Source organism: Haematobia irritans, chromosome 1, assembly GCF_050003625.1.
Source record: "Haematobia irritans isolate KBUSLIRL chromosome 1, ASM5000362v1, whole genome shotgun sequence".
Lineage (NCBI taxonomy): Eukaryota > Metazoa > Arthropoda > Insecta > Diptera > Muscidae > Haematobia > Haematobia irritans.
In genome coordinates this window covers 142,807,175-142,832,826 of record NC_134397.1, presented here as the reverse complement: position 1 = coordinate 142,832,826, position 25,652 = coordinate 142,807,175, and the positions used below count along the sequence as shown (strand labels likewise).

General features: G+C 35.2%; 1 protein-coding gene across 1 annotated transcript; it reads right to left on the bottom strand.

Annotated features, from left to right (window-relative positions):
- Positions 1-81: 81 nt before the first annotated feature.
- Positions 82-23,302, bottom strand: LOC142232225 (UDP-glucuronosyltransferase 2A1-like). The gene is made up of 5 exons (XM_075302962.1): positions 22,792-23,302; positions 22,515-22,698; positions 9,145-9,459; positions 414-1,261; positions 82-337 (listed from the first exon to the last, which is right to left on the bottom strand). Exons 1-5 carry the CDS (start codon positions 22,920-22,922, stop codon positions 82-84), a joined length of 1,734 nt encoding a protein of 577 aa, XP_075159077.1. The 5' UTR covers positions 22,923-23,302.
- Between the last annotated feature and the right edge of the window lie 2,350 nt (positions 23,303-25,652).

Below are 25,652 nucleotides of genomic sequence, written 5' to 3'. Positions count from 1 at the left end.
AACAATAAAAAAAGCTTCACTGAAATAATTCTGTCAGCTGTCAGACGAGAGGTTAGAAATGATATCAACCTGAAGTGTGTTTCAATACGTATCAGCCACATTGTACACGCCAGATATTGAATTTTCAATTTCACCCCACTTTGAATTTGATACCAGAGTTAAACCACAGGATGAACATTGTTTAATACATTTATTTTTTCGACTTTGTACCGGATGTCGCCGACCACCACCACTATGCTTTAAAGCATAATTCAAAATTTTTAATAAAATTATAAGTATACCGCCAAGCACAAGCACGAACATGCAAATCAAATCCAAGGAATGGTATATGAAAAAACTGTAAATGAAAATTGAAGAAAAACAAAATAAAACTATTAATAACGCATGGCTTTATGGCTATTCTCTTAACAAACCTCATATGCCGCACTGGAGATTGGAGATGCGAAACATCTTTGTGCCTCATTACAAATTCTGACCAGAAGATTGCTGTGTCCAGAGGTGCTGTGATTTGATCCAACATCAATTGACTTTTCTTTTTGACATTTCTTTTGTATTGGCCATTGTTTAAAATCAAAATTATGGCCTGATGCAGCTTATCCGCTGTAATCGTTTCAAGAGGCAAACGTATGGCATATCCATCCGATTCGGCTTTGGCAGCATTTACATCATGATCGCAGAAGACGGGCAGCATAACCATGGGAACAGCATGATAAATGGCCTCGTACATGCTGAGCAAGCCGCCATGTGTGACGAAAGCCTTTAGCTTCCGGTGTCCTAATATGTCCTGTTGTGGCAGCCAACCACTCAAACGAACATTCTTTGTGACCACAGTCATATTTTGATACGTTCCCATGGTCCATGGTCTTGTACCAATCTTTTTGGTTGCATTTGCAGTGGATTGACCATTTGCATCCCATTTCCATAGGACATGATATTGAGGTAAACGTGAAAATACTTCTACCAGTAAATGTCGAAATTCCCCAGGCATATTTGCCGCTTTTACCGATGAACCCATTGAGAAAAATATTACACCCGCTGGTGCTGATTCCATGAACTCTTCCAAGTCCTGTGGTAAAGTCCCCGAAGGCCTGCAGTGTATGCATGCAATTTCGATGACGTTGGGATAGAATGGCCTGGCATTTGTTATGCTGGCATGGCCATTCTGTAGTATGATGGAAACGTTTCGCATCATTGCATAGGGATGGGGCATACTTGGACCGAGGTGTTTCATCAGAACACTATGCACTTGATTGGTATACCACTATTGGTGGTTATTGCCATTGTTGTCGTTGGTTGTAGTTATTGCATTTTATTTTACAATTTTGGCCATTTTATGAAATATTGAAAATATGGAGAGAGAGAAATCAATAATTAATAAAACGCAAAAACGAAACGACAAATTGATATTATAAACAAAATTGAATTGAGTGCAAACAGAAAACACTATGATGATGAATTCCCAGAAAAATATTGGACTATTGAGAAAGGTTTTTTTTTGTTTTTGTTTTTGCCAAGAGCCCTTGAAGTCGCCTATCTACAGTGCCACAAATGGGGCATCAAAAACATGCACCAATAATTAGAATTCCTTACGAAACAGAAACCGGAAAGTAAAAACATTGGCATTTTCGATTAATCCGAAACCCGGGGTTGGAAGCTCAATTAAGCGATCTTTTGTATTTCAAGTATATTTCGAACTTTGGTTAGAGATTAGTAAGTCTCAGTGAAAAACCTAACATCGTAAATGGTTTGATCTCCTCAGAAGCCAATTTCCTATCTTCGTTTGTTTATTGTCTTTGGGATAAACAATTTGTATTTCGGGATTGGGTAACCAAAAAAAAAGTTTGAAAAACGTGAATCGAAAGCGTTGTTCTTTTGTTAGAGTTTTTCGAACTTCAAAAATACAATATTTTCAAACTTTAGTCACCAAAAAAATTTGTTTGTCACAATTTTTTTATTTTTGCAATAAAACAAATCATTTTTGTTCCAATGTCACAGTCCATTTCATTTATATCAAGCACTGTACTTTTCTGACTTTAATGCTATGTTCCCACCGACTCGTTTTCCTCATTCGTTTTTCTAAAAACATTTCACCGTTCACACCGGGTTGAGATGTTTTAGTTTGACAGTTACTCGTTTTGAAGTGCATATAATATATAAGTCTTTAATAAGACAAATTTTGAAATTCTATAGTAAAAATTTGTTATGGTAGTATGTAATGCCGACCATCTTATCGAAATCTAGCTAACACCCACGGTCGCCTAAATCTTGTCCACCTTTGAGTGGTGTCCAGGTTTGAGAGGTTAATTGTAATGTGTTGATATAGCAAACGTCCCTAGACAACTGTCCATGTTTAGGAGGTGTACGGTTTTCAGAGTGTCCAAGTCTATGGGGTTTCTCTGTATATGCAAAACTACATTATTTCGGCTTCTAAACGTTGTATTTTTAAGAAAGCAGTGGTATGTTAAATAAAGTAGTGGTCTATTAAATAAAGTTTCTTGCCATCGGTTCGTGAGTACCCAAAGCTATGCTCTATAATTACAGCATGACTGTATACGTTGTTGATGACAATAACAGCTAAGTAGGCCAGAGGATAGTGTGTTGACTTACAAACAGTATGATACGCGGTCAGATTTTCCGTCCATATGGACACTTCTAGTTTTAACCACTGAACCTTCTCTATTATTTTCTTTTGTTGAACCAACCAGATTGCTCCAAAAACAAAGACTGCTTAAGATAACGTTTTCCAGGTCCGCAAGTAAACTAAAGCTATATTACCCTAAAAATCGCTTACGCCTTACACAAAATGCAGGACACTCACAAGAGGTGTTTAATTGATTCCTTTTCCTCCACAACATGACAGCTCATACAGTAGTTATTATACTTCGCACCAATAGTTTTTGCAAAAACGCCTATAACGCACCGACCCGTTATAGTAGATATCAGGAGTGATATCTGACGTCTTGAGAACACTAGCATAGCTAGTGTGCGGTTCAAGTTTAAATGGGGCCATATTTGCTTGGTGTCGTTACAACCCTTGCAATTCTCCTATCGAACATTTGCCATCATGAAGGCCTTCTCACGCAGTAAGAGCTTACAGGTAGCCAGAGACATACCAACAGATTCTAGTTCCCCCTGGAATATGTAAGGAAGTTCCTAGCCTTGCTAACTCATCTGCTTCGCAGTTCCCCGGTTTGTTCCAATGGCCAGGCACCCATATTAGGTGAATTTTGTACTGCTCAGTCATCTCGTTGAGAGGTTTGCGGCAGTCGATGGCCGTTTTCGAGTTAAGGAGCACAGAGTCCAAGGATTTTATTGCAGGTTGACTGTCTGAGTATATACACGCAAAAAAATAATTATTTCCTCCCAAACGAAATTTTAGACAAACAAAGTCCGTTTCTCATTTGCTTTTCGTTGAAAGGAAGTGTATTTGGAAGAAAAGTATATACTTTTTGTGATAAACGTTTATTCTTTTCCAGGATGTAAAAACAATTTCATAAAGACTACCTCAAAAAAATTTTCTAGCTAATTACATTTTCCCTCACATCTTTCTCACTTCCACGAAATTTTTTAGTTATTAGCACATTTTTCTGTAATACAAACAATGTAGAAGAAATTATACGATTTTATAAATTAAAATTTTTTTTTTACCTTTCGCCTGGACGGAGAATCGAACCGCGGACCATGCAATTTGTAAGCCAATACACTATCCACTGAGCTATGTAGCCGTTATTGTCATCAATAGACAATTACCCATATAAGTTATATGTATATAGCATAGCTTGCGGCGCCCACGAGCCGATTATAGGGCACCGTGGAGCAGTGGTTGCTACGTCCGACTGGCATGCCATGGGTCGTGGGTTCGATCCCTGCTTCGACCAAAGTTTTTTTTTACATATATTCCAGATATTGTCGGAAGATTCCGAAAAAATGTTCAACATTACATTCTACTATATTAAATTTTTACTATGATCTGTAAAATGTGTCTTATTAAAGACCTAAAGTCAGAAAAGAACAGTGTTTGATATAAACGAAATGGACTGTGTTGTAACTTTTTTTATTGAAAAAATAAAGATTTTGTAACAAACGAATTTTTTTGGTGATACAAGTGTATACTTTTCGAAGCAATATGTTTGTTTCGAATTTATTTCGGCATAAGCCGGCTATCAATGTAAAACCTTTTTTCGGAGGGTTCAAGTGTGGTTTTTGTTGGGTTTAATAAACTGCCTGAATTTATTCTGATAATTGGTTGATAGTTTTGCTGCAAGTACACGGATGAAAAAGACTGTTTTTCACATGTTTGGCTATAAACATTATATGTTTGGAACACAAATTTTTAAACACAATATTTTTGAGTGCAAGCATATAATGTTCATAAACTAGCATAACATGTTTGGGACATATATGTTAATATGTTAGAACATATAATGTTTGGGACATAAAATGTTTTTAAATATAATATGCTTGGATGCAAACATATATTAATTTAGAAATAGCCTATAAACATATATGTGTTTAGTAGCTTGGAGTGCTATTTAACAGGGAGCGACATTGAATTAAGTTGGTTGGTTGTTGCTTGTTATTACAAAATTAACATTTTTTTTTCCTTGGGCAATTGATCAGCTACTTCTTTGATCCTTACAAACTGTGTGGTCCGCTGTTCGAATCCCTTTGTAAGTTTTCTTCTACAATGTTTGTATTACAGAAAAAGGTGCTAAGAACTAAAACATCTCGTGGAAGTGAGAAAGATGTGGGGGAATATACAATTGGGCAGAAACAAAATTTTGAGCATTCAGGTCGAAAACCTATGTTGTTAGCACCTATATTACCTGTTTATTTTCATAATTCATTATGATTGTAAATATATAAATAAATAAATAAAATTTTGAGCACAATATTGTTTGGGAGAATTTTTTTAAGCATATAATATTTTTGTGTGCAAAATGCTTCCAAACATATTATATGTTCACATAATAACATATTGTTTTTTGGAAGACAACATTATTGAATTTGGATGCAAAAATACAAAATGTTTGGAACTTAGACTACCCAAACATATATTGTTTAGACCAATATGCTTTCAAACATATTATATATTGGAAGAGATCAAACATATAAATGTTTGGGCAATAGCCAAAAATGTATATGCTTGAAGCAAAATATGTTCGGGAGTATATGTTACAGAAGCGATTTTTTGTGAGCGTGTAGAGGATGCTGATGAGGAATGTGGTAATTCCGAAACGTGCGTCCATCCAACCATCTTGCAGTCTATAGGGCTTTGCCCAAATAAATTTGACAAACATTCTTTTCCTCTGTTGGTTAAGCTACACTTGTAGTTTAGTCAATGTATGGTTTTAAGCTGCAATATAAAACAACAACAATGCTTAAAGAACAAAACCAACAATAACAAAACAAAACAAATGGCAATTCAAAAAACTCTAAAAAAACGTTTTCGGTACACGTTCTCCAAACGTTTTTTTTCTTTGCGTGTGTTAATGCCAACATTTTTGGAATATTACTTCCCCAGCAAAAAATACTTCAGCAGTAAGAGTTTAGTTGCGTTTTTTGGTATACAAAAAAGTAGGCAGTGCATCCACACTGCATGAATCGATGACAATAACGTAAACGAGTAATCAAACCACGAGTAAAAAAACCAATTCATGCAGTATAGATGCATGAAAGGTAGTGCTGTTTTCCTTCAAGCCAACAATGCTATACTCAAGATTATATATCACTTCTAAGCAATAGTTTTATTAAAATGAGCAATTATATCAGCGCTATGTAACAGCTGCTCTATATCGGGACATCGCCCACAAAAATCAGCTCTGATTCGGTTGTTTTGTAAGCAGTTGTTACTGCCTCACTCCCTTCAATCCTGCTGAAATAGTGCTCCACTTTGTGCTGAGTCTCAGCCAATTCGCCACATCTCTTATTGCTAATATTTCAGCCTGAAAAACACTACAGTGATTAGGTAATCTTTCCGATATTCGAAGTTCCAGACTTTTAGAATATACTTCGAAACCCACTTGTCCATCCAATTTGGAGCCATCAGTGTAGAAATCTATAAATCTTTTATTCCCCGGGTTCTGTGTACACCACGCCTCACTGTTGGGAATTAGAGTTTCATACTTTTTGTCGAAAAGTGGTTTCTTTAGAGGTTAATCCACTAGGTTAGGCATATCTGGCATTATTTTGAGGACCGAACTGTGACCGTACATTTTTTCCGACCACAGCGATAGCTCGCGCAACCGCACAGCTGTTGTTGCAGCTGACTGTTTGGCCAAAATGTCTAAAGGCAATAGATGCAGCATGGCATTAAGGGAATCTGTTCCTGTCTTACTGAATGCGCCTGAGATACACAAGCCCGCCATACGCTGAACTTTATCTAAGCCTGTCGGTTGCTGAAGTGCTGGCCACCAGACTACTACACCATATAGCATTATAGGTCTAACCTCTGCCGTGTATATCCAATGCACAATTTTCGGTTTTAGTCCCCACATTTTTTCTATTGCCATTTTGCACGAGTACAAAGCTACGGTGGCTTTTCTCGCTCTTTCTTCAATATTAAGCCTAAAGATCAGCTTCTTGTCCAGAATAACGCCAAGGTATTTTGCACACTCACCAAAGGGAATTTCAATACCCCTTAAGGATATGGGCTTAACCGTGGGAGTTTTGTGATCTTTGTCTGTCTTTGCAGGATTTACTTCAAGACCACTCCAAGGCCATTATCTTTCGCCCATTTCTCAGACATCCGGAGGGCTCTCTGTATAACATCTCTGATTGTGGATGGGAATTTTCCCCTGACTGCTAGATCCACATCGTCTGCGTATGCCACCACTTTTATCCTTTCTTTTTCTAGGGAAACCAGAAGGTTGTTTATAGCAACATTCCAAAGAAGATGTGATAGAACTCCTCCTTGGAGAGTACTTCTGTTCACATCCCTTTGTATGTTTGCTTGACCTAGTGTGGCCGAAATACGTCTCCTCATTAGCAGTTCGTCTAGCAGCCTAAGTATACCTGGATCAACATTCCTATCAACATTCAGAGTTGCCAGTCCATTTAATATAGAGCTCGGAAGGACGTTATTGAATGCCCCCTCGATGTCTAGAAACGCCACGATTGTGTATTCATTGACCGTCCAGGTGAAAATTAAAATTTAAAAAATGTTAAAGTCTAATAATTTCTTCTAATTGTCTATATTATTAAAAATATTATAAAAAAGTGCTAATATCTGAATAAACCTCGTGGATGTGAGAAAGATGCGAGGGAAGATGCCATTAATTATAATTTTTTTGAGTTAGTCTTTATGATATTGGTTTTACATCCTGTAAAAAAATTAACGTTTATCACAAAATACTTTTCTTAATCACTTAGAAACAAAACTTCCTTATAGCGAAAAGCAAATGGGAAATGTTTGCCTAAAATTTCGTTTGGGAGGAAAGAATTATTTTTGTATGTGTATCTTTGTGTCTTGGTAGTAGTGAAATTCTGGTCCGATATGGACCAATTTTCGCGTGATTGTTAAAGGGTACCAAATTTCAACCGGATGGGATGAAATTTGCTTCTCCAAGAGCATCCGCACGCCATGTATTGGGATCGGTTTATATGTGAGCTATATATTATTATGAACCGACATGGATCAATTTTTGTATGGTTGATAGAAGTCATAGGATCTGAACGCCACTTCTGGAGAACGGTTTATATGGGGGCTACCCCTAAAAGTGGTCCGTTATGGCCCACTTGCAATAACAACCGAACTACAATAATAAATACTTGTGTAATAAACACTTGTGTTTCAAGCTTGTTTGGTTCGGAAATTTGGGTGATTTCAACAGACGGACATCGCTAACATCGACTCAGAATTTTACCAAGACCCAAAATATATATATATAATTTGGGATCTACACCTAAAAAATACTTTCCTCAGCAAAGAAATTTTAGACAAACGAAATGCTATTGTAATGTGGATTAGTTTCTGTAAGAGCGAATAAACTCGAATCTGTAACAAACGATCCGGGTTGGCCCGTCGCAAACTGTGACTTTTGCGACATAGGTTTACGACGGTATAATACGTATGTTGCAAAAGTCGTAAACCTAATGTAGAAAACTTAACCCTTTCACTACCGATGTCCACTGAGAAGGACATTCGAAAAATACACCAAATTCTATTTTCCCACTAAGTTTCGATTTATTTCTCGATGGTTTTTTTTTTTTTTTTTTTTTTTTAAATAGAGGCTTTAATCTAAATAAGCTATAAATATTGTCCATATTGGTGAGGTCTAAAATACATTTTTATAAACTTCTTTAACAATAAACGAAAAATACGAAAATTTGAGACAATTTTTCTACTGTTTGTTTCTAGTAAATGGACATTTATACAAAAACTTAAGCTGATACTTTTACGATTTCTTTTTTGTATTTTTTCTCACACTTTAAAAAATATTATAGGCCAAATAGCACTTATTTTCGTATGGTCATTTGGTCACAGTTCATGAATCAAATTTTCAAAACAACCTCATATAGCTCCTGAAGTAATTGAGGTAAGTTTTCAAAACGACAATTTTTGTTCTACATGCTGTTAGTACACGTAAAAACAGAAGAAAAATAAAAGTTTTTAACATTAGGTTTATTTCGGTAGTGAAAGGGTTAATTTTGAATAAATGAAATTATGAATATTTTTAATTTAATTTAGTTTGGCTTCCCGATAAAGGGGATGCAAAAAAATTGATTTTATATTGCATTTATTCAAAAATCTACTAGTTTGACATCTCTCATTCGCAATTTCAAACTATATAAAAAAGTTGTTAGCTTCAACAGAAAACTTTGTTAGTCTAAAATTTCGTTCATCAGAAAAAAACCCTTCTTTCAGGGTAGATCGATATTTCGATGTGTTACAAAGTATCTCTCCTAGTCTTAACAGGAACATAAAATCAATCATTTGCAAAATTAAAAATTGTTTTTTAGTCCATTCGTCTTGCAATGATAAACTGAACGAAAAATAAATATTTCTTTTAACATCAAACAAAAACAATACAAAACAAAATATTCCACGTATATACATACAGGTGAGTATAATGCCTCACTTAATATTCGAATTATCTCATCCTAAGCCACAAGGCAATTATTCTTGTCTAATATATAGTCTACCTTATGCAATAAATCTGCCAACAAATGTGTCCAACAATTTTCTATACGCTGCATAAGATTCATTGATTCCGTAAATGCTGTAAAGACATGAGGCGTTACGGCATAGGTAATTGGATTTCCTGCCATTGCCAGACTTCCTGTATAGAAGCCAACCGTATTGATGAACATGAATGGTAAATCCAAAAGATGCACGATTCCCAAAGCACATTCCGGAAATGCACCATCTACAATGGCCAAATGAAATCTCTGTGTCAATAATTCATCCGTAACGGTAACTCCACTTTGTGCATCAGCTTCCAACAAACTGTTGCATGCCTGCAAGTAAGAAAGGAAGTAAGAAGAAAATAATTACGATTATAGAATACCGAGGTGGCCACAAGGTACATTTCTCCAGTGGCTTTAGATATGGTGTAAAGGCTTTGATGTGAAATTAATAAATGCTCTTGAAAACTCTACGCACTTGGTTTCTATGTCATGCTAGACTATGCAAGTATATACGGCTGTAAGTTCGGCCAGACCGAATCTCTGATACCCATCACCATGGAACGCATCCAATAATTTTCGTTTTAAAATTACAACATTAAGTGAATTTGACGAAACATATCCCTCTCAGTCGATAAAATGGTACGGTTTCCGAAGTTGAAATTGAAATTTGTAACATTACATTATAGATTTTTTTGAAAATTGTGTTCAAGAAAATCGTATGCAAATATCGCTTTTCATATGACTCGAGACCTAAGTTTTGTAGTGTAGCGCTTAACAAAATAAACACTAAATTAATGTATTTTAGTGTTATTTATGTGTCCAAAATATAGTGAAAATTGCAGCATACTCTCTCGGTCTCTCTAAACACATATATGTTTATAGGCAATCTCTAAATTAATATATGATTGCATCCACACATATTATATTAAATCAAGTATATACGTAAGGCCGTAAGTTCGGCCAGGCCGAAACTTATAAACCCTCCACCATGGATTGCAAAGAAACTTCAACTGAAGCCGATGGCAAGGTATCTTAAAATTTCCTATCACCGTAATATATACCACATAGCCCATACGTAGTATATATTAAACTAAAAAAGGCCGATTAAATACGTATATAATTAAGTTTAAAGTTTCTATAGAAATAAAATTTTGACAAAATAAAATTTTGACAACATTTTCTATAGAAGTAAAATTTTGACAATATTTTCTATAGAAATAAAATTTGGAAAAAAATTTCTATAGAAATAAAATATTGACAAAAATTCCTATAGAAATAAAATTTTGTCAAATTTTCTGAAGAAATAAAATTTTGACAAAATTTGCTATAGAAATAAAATTTTGACAAAATTTTCTATAGAAATAACATTTTGACAATGTTTTCTATAAAAATAAAATATTGGTAGATTATTTTTGGCGCGAGTGGCAACCATGATTATGAACCGATATGGACCAATTTTTGTGTGATTGGGGATCGGCTATATATAACTACAGACATATCAATTTTGGCATGGTTATTAGCGGCCTTTTACTAACACCACGTTGAAAATTTCAACCGGATCGGATGAATTTTGCTCCTCCAAGAGGCTCCGGAGATCAAATCTGGGGAACGGTTTATATGGGGACTATATATCATTATGGACCGATATGGACCAATTCTTGCGTGTTTGTTAGAGACCACATTCTAACACCATGTTCCAAATTTCAACCGGATCGGATGAATTTTGCTCCTCCAAGGGGAGGTTTATATGAGGGCTATATATAATTATGGACCGATGTGGACCAATTTTTGCATGGTTGTTAGAGACCATATACTAACACCATGTACCAAATTTCAGCCGGATCGGATGAAATTTGCTTCTCGTAGAGCAATCGCAAGCCAAATGTGGGGGCCCGTTTATATGGGGGCTATACGTAAAAGTGGACTGATATGGACCAATTTTTGCACGGTTGTTAAAGACCATATCCTAACACCATGTACCAAATTTCAGCCTCATCGGATGGAATTTGCTTCTTTTAGAGCAATCGCAAGCCAAATTTGGGGGTCCGTTTATATGGGGGGCTATACGTAAAAGTGGACCGATATGGACCAATTTTTGCATGGATGTTAGAGACTATATACTAACACCATGTACCAAATTTCAGCCGGATCGGATGAAATTTGCTTCTTTTAGAGCAATCACAAGACAAATTTGGGGGTCCGTTTATATGGGGGCTATACGTAAAAGTGAACCGATATGGCCCATTTGCAATACCATCCGACCTGCATAAATAACAACTACTTTTGCCACGTTTCAAGTCGATAGCTTATTTCGTTCGGAAGTTAGCGTGATTTCAACAGACGGACTCAGATCGACTCAGAATTTCACCACGACCCAGAATATATATACTTTATGGGGTCTTAGAGCAATATTTCGATGTGTTACAAACGGAATGACAAAGTTAATATACTCCCTTCCTATGGTGGAGGGTATAAAAAGACCGATTAAATACGTATATAATTAAGTTTAAAATTTCTATAGAAATAACATTTTGACAAAATAAAATTTTGACAACAATTTTTGTGTGATTGGGGATCGGCTATATATAACTATAGACTGATATGGACCAATTTTGGCATGGTTATTAGCGGCCTTATACTAACACCACGTAGCAAATTTCAACCGGATCGGATGAATTTTGCCCCTCCAAGAGGCTCCGGAGATCAAATCTGGGGAACGGTTTATATGGGGGCTATATATAATTATGGAACGATATGGAACAATTCTTGCTTGTTTGTTAGAAACCACATTCTAACACCATGTTCCAAATTTCAACCGGATCGGATGAATTTTGCTCCTCCAAGAGGCTCCGGAGGACAAATCTGGGGATCGATTTATATGGGGGCTATATATAATCATGGACCGATATGGACCAATTCTTGCATGGTTGTTAGAGACCATATACTAACACCACGTACCAAATTTCAACCGGATCGGATGAATTTTGCTCCTCTACACCGAAAGAATTTTCTTCGTAAAAAGAACGAAAAATTTCGTTAAAAGTACGAAATTTGTCATTGTTTTACATTCAAAGAAACTTTTCATTAAAAGTATGAAATATTTCGTACTTTTTACGAAGAAAAGTTCTTCCAAAATTTTCGTAGTTTGTAAGAAAAAAATTCGTACTTTTTATGAAAAATCTTCGTACTTTTTATGAAACAATTTCGTTCTTTTTATGAAAACGTTTCGTACTTTTTATGAAAAACTTTCGTACTTTTTTCTGAAAAATGTTCGAACTTTTAGAAAAAAAAAATTATAGTCGAAAGTGCATTTGGTTGTAGTTGCAAGTGTGAAAAATGACATCACTACTTTACATCTTAAGTTTTTGAATAATTTTTAGTTTTATTGCTTCACTTTTATTCATAGCGCGCCATCACCCAAATGAGAAGTAGCGAAGACTTGCATAAAAAATAGAATAAAGGAATACACTCAAGCACATTATAAAAGACAATTTAATGCCGCGAACGGAAATTTTACAACTTCAATGAAACTTCTTCGTTATTTCAAAGAAAATGTTTCGTACTTTTTATGAAGAAATTTTAACGCAGAATGTTTCGTAAAATATTCGTAAAAACTTCTTCACAAAATTCATGAAATATGAAGAAAGTTTCGTTAAAAGTACGAACTTTTTACGAAGAAAAGTTAATGTAGAAGGTTTCGTAGAAGTTTCGTAGAAGTTTCGTATATTCGTAAAATAATGTTCTTCGTAAAATTTACGAAAATGAATGAAAATTTCGTTATTTTAATGAAGAATTCAGGAAGAATAGTTAATGAAGAATTCTTCGTAAAATTAACGAAGAGAATTCTTTCGGTGTAAGAGGCTCCGGAGGTCAAATCTGGGGATCGGCTTATATGGGGCTATATATAATTATGGGTCGATGTGGACCAATTTTTGCATGGTCATTAGAGAACATATACCAATTTTTGTGTGATTGGGGATCGGCTATATATAACTATAGACCGATATGGACCAATTTTGGCATGGTTATTACACCGAAAGAATTTTCTTCGTAAAAAGAACGTAAAATTAACGAAGAGAATTCTTTCGGTGTAGCGGCTCCCATCCTATGGTGGAGGGTATAAAAATTTTATGTTCCAAACATAATATGTTCTAACATAATAGCATATATGTCGCCAACATTTTATGCTAGTTTATGAACATTATATGCTTGCACTCAAAAATAATGTGATAAACATTTGAGTTCCAAACCTATAATGTTTACACCGAAACATATGAAAAACAGTATTTCTCGTCCGTGTATATCCAACACCGTGGTGCAATGAATAGCATGCCCGCCTTACAATGTGGGTTAAACCCCAGTTTCGACCGAACACCAAAAAGTTTTTCAGCGTTGGATTACCTCCTCTGGTAACATTTCTGAGTGTTTCAAAGCTACCCTAAGTGGTTTCACCGCAATGTGGACCGCCGTTCAGAGTCGGCTGCAAAAAGGAGGTACCTTTTTATGAAGTTAACATAGAATCGGGCAGCACTCAGTGATAAGAGAGAAGTTCACCACTGTGGTATCACAATGGACTGAATAGTCTAAGTGGGCCTGAAATATGGGGCAACCACTATACTTAACCTAACCTAAACACCGATACATGCCATGATAGAAGATTCTTAGGAAGTAAAGTCGGGGGATCGGTTTATATGGGAGATAAATTGTGAGGGTTCACAAATTTTATTTAGAAATACTTTAGGTTTCAGGTACTTTGATAACGTAGAAAGACATCAAATAGGTTTGGTATAGTTTGTCCTTTGAAAAAAAAAATAAATTAAAAAATTTAAAAGTAAGAAATTTTCTACGCTTGAAAAAAAAAAAGAAAAGTTGTTCGGAGAATTAAAGAAAAACAAGTAAGTAAAGTAGAATGTCGGGCGGGGCCGACTATATCATACCCTAAACCACCATTACAGAATTAGTAATCATAAGCATTTGTGGGGTAACATATAGGTCTGGGAGATAAACCGCAGTTGCATATTTAAGAAAATTAAGGGATACATGTCTATGGATGCTTTGTGTTAATCTGACTATTGCTCATAGTCAATGTTGCCAGGGAAAATGTTCGGTTTACCCTACAAGGACAAAAAAAGTTCCCTACTTTCCCATACATTCACAAAGTTTCTATAAACAAATTTATAGAAATAAAATTTTGACAATAAATTCTATAGAAATAAAATTTTGAGAAAAAATTCCACAGAAATAAAATTTTGAGAAATTTTGCCTTGAGCAAGGCCGGTATTATAGGTAGCACCCGCACATGAGATATAGCATTTGATAGGAGAAGGGTCGTTACAAAATCAAAACCTGGGCCGATGTATACCACTTTCGAACTTTACCTGTTCGAGTTTGTTCGAAATTTCCGTATAGTAGCTTCATTATCGAATGCTGTAGAGTGATTAAAACAGATAGACGTATATTGTTTAATCGGCTTAAAATTTAAACCCGATCAGGAATATATACATTTTATAAAGTTGAAAATCGTTATTTTGATGTAATAACAACGGGATGACAAACTTACTATACCACCATCTCATGTTTACGGGTATGAAAATAGCTGTATAATCGACAAACTATTCGAATATTATTGTCAGGAACACAGTGTAGCAAAAAATTCAAATATTTTGAAATGCCAAGTTGCCAGAAATTTTGGCCAAATCAAACAGGGCCACAAATGCGGGGCGACTTAAATTTCCAAATTCAAACCCGACTTCAAGCGGAAATTATGCTATGTTTCAAGTTAAAAACGTCTTTAAAATAAGAATAAGTAAAAATATATTTTATTTTTGTACGCTGTTTTGCTTTGTAGTCAAAATAAAAGAAGACAATAAATTGAAAGAAGATTTTATTCATTTTGAAGAATATCTCAGAATTTTTAAAGCCAAGTTGACTTTAGTCAAACAAATTTTTCTTTCATATTAGGATACTCAATTTTCATTGAATAGTTCATCGTATTTTAGAACACCCTGCTTTATATCAGACAAATGTTTATTCTATGCTAAGCGAAATTCGCATTCGTATTTTAAATATAAGCCACTTTAATTTTGAACTTCTACTTCCGATCAACTGATCAAGATCAGTTTTCGGATGGTAATTAGAAGTTCAAAATCAACTCGAAAGGATACATTGTTTCCTCGTTGAGGCTCCAGAAGTAAAATCTTTGTGTCGGTTTATATTGGGGCTGTATAATGAACCAATTGATTATTATGTACCGATATTGATCAATGTTTGCATGACTATTAAAATGCATATATAGACGTCGGATGAAATCCGGGGGTCGGTTTATATGTAATTATGGACCGTTATGGACCAATTTTGGCACGTTGGTTAAAAAGCATATACTGACATTCCGCACCAAATCTCAACTGGATTGGATGCCGCGATTTGCTCTATCCAGAGGATCTGCAAGCCAAATCTACATATAGAGTAAGTGCAGCAAATGTTGTATACCCATTTGTTTTTCGATAGCCAATTTTTATACCATCCACCATAGGATGGGGGTATATTAACTTTGTCATTCCGTTTGTAACACATCGAAATATTGCTCTAAGACCCAATAGAGTATATATATTCTGGGTCGTGGTGGAATTCTGAGTCGATCTGAGCATGTCCGTCCGTCCGTCCGTCTGTTGAAATCACGCTAACTTCCGAACGAAACAAGCTATCGACTTGAAACTTGGCACAAGTAGTTGTTATTGATGTAGGTCGGATGGTATTGCAAATGGGTCATATCGGTCTACTTTTACGTATAGCCCCCATATAAACGGACCTCCAAATTTGGCTTGCGATTGCTCTAAAAGAAGCAAATTTTATCCGATCCGGCTGAAATTTGCAACGTGATGTTAGTATAAGGCCGCTAATAACCATGCCAAAATTGGACCATATCGGTATATAGTTATATATAGCCGATCCCCAATCACACAAAAATTGGTCCATATCGGTTCATAATCATGATTGCCACTCGAGCCAAAAATAATCTACCAAAATTTTATTTTTATAGAAAACATTGTCAAAATGTTATTCCTATAGAAAATTTTGTCAAAATTTTATTTCTATAGAAAATTTTGTCAAAACTTTATTTCTATAGAAAATTTTTTCCAAATTTTATTTCTATAGAAAATTTTGTTAAAATTTTACTTCTATAGAAAATGTTGCCAAAATTTTATTTTGTCACAATTTTATTTCTATAGAAACTTTAAACTTAATTATATACGTATTTAATCGGCCTTTTTTAGTTTAATATATACCACGTATGGACTATGCGGTATATATTACGATGTTAGAAAGTTTTAAGATACCTTGCCATCGGCTTCAGTAGAAGTTTCTACGCAATCCATGGTGGAGGGTACATAAGCTTCGGCCTGGCCGAACTTACGGCCGTATATACTTGTTTGTTTTTGTCCGCTAAGAATTTACCACATTCATTTTACTAGTGTTAGCCATCCACGCAACTATGAGCGAAATTAATAATTTCATACATATATATTTGGGAATTTAATAAAAACCTCATTAAGTACGAATTCATAAAATGTTAATGTGGTACACCAGAATGTAGATTTTTCGTAAAAAAAATAAATGCAACGTATATATCGCACTTGCATGCACTTTATGCATATTTAGAACTCGTAAGTTATTTATGTATATCCAAAAATTAATAGTTTTTGGCACAAAGAAAGAGTTGCAAAGATCAAACTGATCCTTGATTGCTTGAGAAAAAAACCATAGAAAATACCACATTATCAGACTGTACCACATTTGTTGCATATAACCTAATTATGAACCGATATGATTTGCACGATTGTTAGAGGGTATATATGGGGGCTATATCTAAAATGGTCGATATCGCCCATTTGCAATACCATCCGACCTTCATTAATAGCAACCACCCGGCCTTCATTAATATCCCAGCAAAAAATGGAAGATGTTCCACAAACATTTGTTTTAAAGCGCATCCTGGAATCCCCCATCGTTTTTTTTTTACCTTCCGTTGCAGTCCTTTTGGACAAGTCCACAAACATGTCTTTTAATACAGCATCACGGTATCCTCCATCGACTTTTTTCCAATTCCGATGTTGTCCTCTTGGACAAGTATTAGAATGTAAGCAATTAGGCCGTTTTAAATGAAAATTTAAGTTTTGGACAATTAAATTTCACAAAAAAACAAGTAAGTAAAGTAGAAAGTCGGGCGAGGCCGACTATATCATACCCTAAACCACCCCTACTGAAGTAGTAAACATAAGCATTTGTGGGGTATAGGTTGGTATAGGTTTTGGAGATAAACCGCATTTCCATATTTATGAACATAAAGGGATACATGTTTATGGGAGTCTTCTCACAATCTGAGCAGAAATGTCTGATATTAGCAGCTATAGTTGATTTTGCACCTACAGAATTAGTATGCCACTAATGTAGAGTCCATTATTAAACAAGTGAGTAAAGTAGAAAGTCGGGCGGGGCCGACTATATCATACCCTAAACCACCCCTACTGAATTAGTAAACATTGTTTGTGGGTTATCAATGGTACAGGTTTGGGGAAACCCGCATTTGGGGAAAACCCGCAAAGATCAAACTGATCCTTGATTGCTTGAGAAAAAAACCATAGAAAATACCACATTATCAGACTGTACCACATTTGTTGCATATAACCTAATTATGAACCGATATGATTTGCACGATTGTTAGAGGGTATATATGGGGGCTATATCTAAAATGGTCGATATCGCCCATTTGCAATACCATCCGACCTTCATTAATAGCAACCACCCGGCCTTCATTAATATCCCAGCAAAAAATGGAAGATGTTCCACAAACATTTGTTTTAAAGCGCATCCTGGAATCCCCCATCGTTTTTTTTTACCTTCCGTTGCAGTCCTTTTGGACAAGTCCACAAACATGTCTTTTAATACAGCATCACGGTATCCTCCATCGACTTTTTTCCAATTCCGATGTTGTCCTCTTGGACAAGTATTAGAATGTAAGCAATTAGGCCGTTTTAAATGAAAATTTAAGTTTTGGACAATTAAATTTCACAAAAAACAAGTAAGTAAAGTAGAAAGTCGGGCGAGGCCGACTATATCATACCCTAATCCCACCCCTACTGAAATAGTAAACATAAGCATTTGTGGGGTATAGGTTGGTATAGGTTTTGGAGATAAACCGCATTTCCATATTTAAGAACATAAAGGGATACATGTTTATGGGAGTCTTCTCACAATCTGAGCAGAAATGTCTGATATTAGCAGCTATAGTTGATTTTGCACCTACAGAATTAGTATGCCACTAATGTAGAGTCCATTATTAAACAAGTGAGTAAAGTAGAAAGTCGGGCGGGGCCGACTATATCATACCCTAAACCACCCCTACTGAATTAGTAAACATTGTTTGTGGGTTATCAATGGTACAGGTTTGGGGAAAACCCGCATTTCCATATTTGAGAACATTAATGGGTACATGGTTATGGGAGTTTTATTACAATCTGAACAGAAATGTCTGATGGGTAATAAATCCAAATTTGTAAAAATCGGCCAATAATATTATGCAAGAGCTACATGCAAGTCTGAATACGATCGGCCAGTACATCAAAATTTGAAATTACTTTGTGCCAAATTTGACGACGATCGATTGGTAAAACTGTGCAAAGTGACCCAATTTGTCGAAATCGGGCGATACATATATATGGGAGCTATATCTAAATTTAATCCGATTTCTTCCAAATTCAATAGCGTTTGTCCTTGTGCACAAAAAACACACTGTACGAAATTTAATCAAAATCGGTTAATAATTGCAACCGAAATCCTGTGAACAACAAATACATGGACAAGCGGACGGACGGACATCAAGCGCTAGATCGACTCAGGTGGTGCTTCTGAGTCGATCTGTATATATTTTATGGGGTCTAAAATCAATATTTCTGGTAGGTACATTTTTTGGCAGATCAAAGTTATTATACCCTGACCATTATGTGGTTTAGGGTATAAAAATAAAATTTCATTCCCGCTGGGATTTGAACCAGTGCCGTTTGATTTCCATGGAAGTTCTTTTGAGAAGGTCTTGAAAATTACGAGAATTATTTATTTATTCTTGATTTTTAACGGGGGAAAAATATTTATACCAAAATATATGCCGAAAATAACAAACTAAAACCGATATATAAAATATAGAAATAATTTTATTTACAATTAATTACTACTCTAGCTTTATGAAAAAATATTATTTTAGCAAAATATTTGACAAACAAATTGCCGCTGATGAACTTTTTCATTCATAATAACAAATAACATCTCAGAAAGTAGTTAGAATGTCATGTCGTGTTGTCATATTAGATTCATATCACAAACATTTGAATAGACGTTTTGATGCATCGTAAAGAGAAAGTTTCCTTTACTAGATTTTTACGTACGTTAGTTAAATTAATTAAGAAACTGGAAAAATTTTACATAAATTAAGCGTAAAGATTTACTAAATTCGTATTTTTCACAACATAGTTCATTATTTCTTTAAATTTGTAAATTTTACTAGTAATGCCGTTATCATGAACATCGTATGTCACTAAAGACATTCTTGCAATTTTGAACTCCATTTTTTTCCTTCAGACTACAAAATTTTCTTTAACATTTGAAAAAACTTAATTATCTATCTATCTATATATATAAAATTCAATCCATGTTTGTTTATTTGTTTGTTTGTTTGTTTGTTTGTATGAACCGAGTTGGCTCCGAATCGGCTGAACCGATCTACTTTAAACTTTCAGAGATCATAGGGGACGTTCATGTGGTTAAAATAGGGTACCTCATATTTTGACACCTGGTCGCGGAGGGGGACCTCCCCTTCGTCGGACTTTTTGAAAATTGGACCAAAGTTGTCCGATTTGCTTGCTACTTTATATTTCGATATTTGGTGGCGGAGGGGGACCTCCCCTTTGTTCGACTTTTTTTAAAGTACAGTGAAAAAACTAAAATTCTCTAAATTATCTGAGATTTAAAAAGAACATGCGGTGAGGTTATGGAATTAATATGGGGTACCTGATGATTTCATATGCGGACGTGGAGGGGAACCTCCCCCTTGCCTTACTTTTTGAAACTTGGAACAAAATTATGCGATTTGCATGAAATTTTCATTGAATGTTGGGGTTGGCATCTAGACAAAAATCCGCTACATTATTTTTCGATATTTGGTCGGGGAGGGGGGCCACCCCTTTGCCCGACTTTTTTTTTTAAGTACAGTGAAAACAAAACTAAACTCTCCGACTGAAATTTTACGGAAAAATGGGTGAGGTTATGAAATTTATATCAGGTTCCTGATTTTTTAATAAAAATAAAAGGGCATAGGGAGACATCCGCTTCTCTTAAGTACATAGAGAAAAACAATTAAACTTTACCGAGTTACTTGAAATTTACAGAGGACTGGGGAGAGATCGTAACCTCTGTCAACCATAAATTTGATACCTGATTTTGTGATTTTTGGACGGAAGAGAGGCCGCCCTTTAGGCTTATAATTTGCTTGACATTTTCTGGGACGTTTACAAAAGATACGCTTTTCGACATTTGGTCGGGGAGGAGGTCCTCCTCTAAAACTGCAAAAAAATCGCTCTATTAACCATGTTCCTGTCCATAAAGCTCGAAAAATAATTGTATAATTAGATATAATGCATTTGGACGTCAATTGCCTGTTTCGGTATCAGGCTAACATGAAATATAAAAAAATTTAAGTTTTCTTGAAAGGAAGCGGGGGAAAAGGTTATAAATGAAGAGGCAACCTTCATTGCCCCACACTTGAAGGAAAGTTTCAATAACTTTCAGGGAAGGTTAGGGGTGCTATTCACTCCGGTGTTTGTCGATATTGTATCGGGGAAAGTGACGTCCCTTTAAAACAATAGAGCAAAAATTAAACATCTCCGATCTACTTGAAATTTACAGGGAACGTGGGAGGAGGTGATGAAATTTATACATGATTTTTAGATTAATATATGATTTTTCGATATCTGGTTGGGGAAGGGGAAAATTGAAATAAACTTTGTCGATTTACTTCGATAGAATTTATAGGGACCATTGAGTAGTTGCGAAATTAATATAGGATACGTGATAGTCCGATATCAGGTCAGAGTGGAGCGAAGGTGGGGAGAGAGTTCCCTTTTGTCGGTTTTTTCTCTTAAATTGAAAGTGGAGGGTTGTCCGTAAATGGGAACTCGGTATATAATTTTATGATTTTTGCACAGGCTTCTTTCTTCCAGACTTCTTATTAGTAAAGAGAGGGTTCCCTTTTGTCCGTTTTTTTTTCTTTTTTTCTTAAGTTGAAAGTAGAGGGTTGTCCGTAAATGGGAACTCGGTACATAATTTTATGATTTTTGCACAGGCTTCTGCCAGACTTCTTTTTAGTAAAGAACTCAAATTTACATGAAATTGGCAGCCAACGTAGAGGGTGCATCATTTTCCAACATTTTAGCAAATGTTAATGTGGTAAAATTTTTTACTACTTTTGCCTTTTCCGATTTATTGGATGGGAAACAGTAATTCTTTGTATGTTATTATAATATAATGCTTAATTTTCAGATATGTTGAGGAGGAGGATACCTTTCCTTGACAAACCACACTTAAAATTCACAAGAAATATAGAAGAAGGTACACCCTCTCCCGCCGTATTTGTACCTATAAACGAAAAATCAAGTAGTCCGATTTGTTTAAAAGAATTCAAATCTTTTCGAATTTGTTTTCAGCACGAAGGATATAGTTAACTAAGTTAACGCAAAATGTTCCTCCAAATACGCTTCGGAAGGCGCAGCGAAGCGGGCCGGGTTACGCTAGTGTCTAATAAATTTTCTTGAATTTGTCGACAAATATTTACGTATTTTAGTGATATCGGCGTGATGCCAGCGTCTGTAATACTGTTGAGTTTAAATTTTCTAAAAATATTCAAAATTTTCTAAAATTAACCACAAGTTTTATTCCTGGTGGGTTCACTGTTTTTTCAGTGTAGTATACCCCCATCCTATGATGGATGAGTTTAATACGATTTTGAAGGACTTTGGAAAAGAATTATGAAAACAGATGGTAAAACAAAGAAATAAAGTTGTTTATTTTAATATTTAGCATACTTGAAAAATATTTCTACTATTCCAAGGACAATATCGAAACACTGTTCTCCACACACAGCATAATAGTATTTTACCAAGGGGAATTCCATTTCGAAATATTTCCTTCTACACACCGGAACAAACAATTTAAAAACGACAAAAACCAATAATTTCTTCCTTCTCAAAAACATCCTAACGAACGGACAAACTATCCCATGGTCAAAGGTAGATAAAACACACACACACACACACAGATAACATAGATGGAAACTTTACCTCTGCTGGATAGCGTAATGCCTGCCAAACGGACACAGGAGCATTTTGTGCATAGCGAGCTCCAACCAAATCCCAGTCCGTGAAGTTGTCTATGTATTCGACCAGAGGCAATGGAGTAATTTCCTTAAGACCATCCATTTGAAAATCTGGCTTAAATCCATTGAGAAATGTTACATGATGTCCTCTGCAATTAAAGTGGCAAGAGCCGGACGATAGGGGGAAACAATACAATTATTATTGGACCAAAAAAGTACAAAATGATGTGACCACCACATACTTTCCGATAAGACCTTTGGCCAATTCCCAAAATGGTATTTTATGAGATTTTGTACCACCCATTGTTATCATTAAAATATGCTCGGCAGTGCTTAATTGTAATGAGATTAAAATCATCCAAATCAAATTCATATTTGAAGTTTTGTCTGTCTCGATGGCTCTTTGGCTCACTCTCACTCACTCCTCTTGTCGTTGTGTGTTGTTATTATTTACATAAATTTGGGCCAGTGTGTGTGTATGTGTGCGCTGGTAATTCAAATAAAATCGGAAGACACAAGATACTACTATGGCTGATATAAAAATGAAAATTCGAAATTAAATCACGAACTCAAAACTCTCGAGAGGCAGCAACCACTTTCCGTTTCAAATTATGGTTTATGACTGTTGGTACTTCACTTTCGACCAAATGTATTTATTTATTCCGGTCATGACACTTGGCACGTCCCTAACAAGGACCTTTCACTACGTATGTATGTTGTGTACGCGCATCGAAATAAAAATTAATTATAGAACTAAACTTAAAACACGTATGTATATTTTTAAAACAATTTTTTTTTTTTTGTTTTTGTTATAAGAGAAAAAATTTTAAAAACTAATATTTTGAAGTACACGTAATAACCGTCAATCACTATCAATCAAACCGAGTGTCCATAAATAGACACAGAGTATATTAGGAAAACTTGTAGTGAAATATAAATAAAGATACATGACATTTTAGAATAGAAAATAACACTTGTGTAAATACGTCATAAATTTAAAAATAAATACTGTATAGTTAGTTCAATTGAAGACATTCTTTTAATATGAAAAATAAACAGAACATTTATATTTAATTTAATGGGATAATTACTGAGCTATGGGATAATTACTGAGCTATATTTATAAACAAGTAAAGAAAGTCTAACATCGGTCGTGGTCGACTATATTATACCCTTCACTACTTTGTACACTGAAAAAAAAAAAATATTGTACAAATGCGAGTTTTACTTAGCAGAAAACTCGTTTCTCTGATGTAAAGTTGTTTCATTGTCCACACCCTCAAAAAAAATCGCTTCTCTAACATATTTCCCAAACATATTTTGCAGGAAGTACATATATTATTGGATACTGCTTGGAAGCATTTGGAGCCCAAAAATATATCACTTCCACGAAATTTTTTAGTTCTTGACACATTTTTCTCCTGGACGGAGAATCAAACCAAAGACCATACAGTTTATAAGCCAACACACTATCCACTGGGCTACGTAGCTGTTATAGTCACCAGTAGACAATTATGGTTATAAGTTTCATTTATATAGCATAGTTCGCAGCGCCCACGAGTCCATGGAAACATAACATTATTTAACAGAAACATGCATTTGTTGGCCACGTGGAGCAGTGGTTAGCATGTCTGCCTTGCATACAAAGGGTCGTGGGTTCAATCCCTGCTCCGACCGAACACCAAATTTGTTTTTTTTTTTAATTTACACATTTATATTTATACTATATTAAATTTTTATAATGAAACTTCGAAAGAGAGATAAATATTTACAGTCAGAAACAGTGTTTGATATAAACGAAATGGACTGAGCTTTTGGAAAAAATATTATGTTTTTATTGCAAAAATAACAATTTTATTTTTGTTATAAAACGTGCGAAATTTTGGAAGGAATTCAAAAACTCTAAAAAAAGAAAAACGTGGAGTCGAGTATAAACATACGTAAATAATTTTATAATATACACATACATTTATTTAGGCGTGAACAGTTTTTTAATAGCAGTTTTTTAAATGCATTTGAAACGTATCGTGTTTTGTACTTAATTTCATTTTTACCTTTTAGACCGGTATTAAGTTGGTATTATCGCTCTAAGATGACCCTGTTTTACCTTTTACTTTTCTTTAATAATTCATTTTAAAGAAAATAAACTTTTTCATTTTTTTTAGCTGCAAAACTCGAACTTAATGCACGCTTTTTTATTTGAAGGTATCCGTCAACTCCTCTTGGACAACTTATTAATAAAGAGGAACAAAACTTTGTTTTTATACATTTTACTGTTTAATTTTTCACTATTTTCTCCTTTTTTCTGTCCCAACTCAACATGTCCGTCCGTCCGTCTGTTGAAATCACGCTAACTTCCGAACGAAACAAGCTATCGACTTGAAACTTGGCACAAGTAGTTGTTATTGACGTAGGTCGGATGGTATTGCAAATGGGTCATATCGGTCCACTTTTACGTATAGCCTCCATATAAACGGGCACCCAGATTTGGCTTGCGAATCCTCTAAGAGAAGCAAATTTTATCCGATCCGGCTGAAATTTGGTACATGGTGTATGTATATGATCTCTAATAACTACGCAAAAATTGGTCCACATCGGTCCATAATTATATATAGCCCCCATATAAACCGATCCCAAGATTTGACCTCCGGAGCCTCTAAAAGATGCAAATTTCATCTGATCGTGCTGAAATTTGGTACATGGTGTTAGTATATGGTCTCCAATAACTATGCAAAAATTGGTCCACATCGGTCAATAATTATATATAGCCCCCATATAAACCGATCTCCCAATTTGGCTTGCGAATCCTCTAAGAGAAGCAAATTTTATCCGATCCGGCTGAAATTTGGTACATGGTGTAAGTATATGGTATCTAACAACCATGCAAAAATTGGTCCACATCGGTCAATAATTATATATAGCCCCCATATAAACCGATCCCCAGATTTGACCTCCGGAGCCTCTTGCAAGTAGAGGTGTGCACGTGACACGAAATTGTCGTGACTCACGAACATTTTCGTGATTCGTGCGTGAGTCGTGAGTCACGCTCATGACAATAGCGTGAGTGTGCGTGAGCGTGATTAACAAACCAAAATGTCGTGCG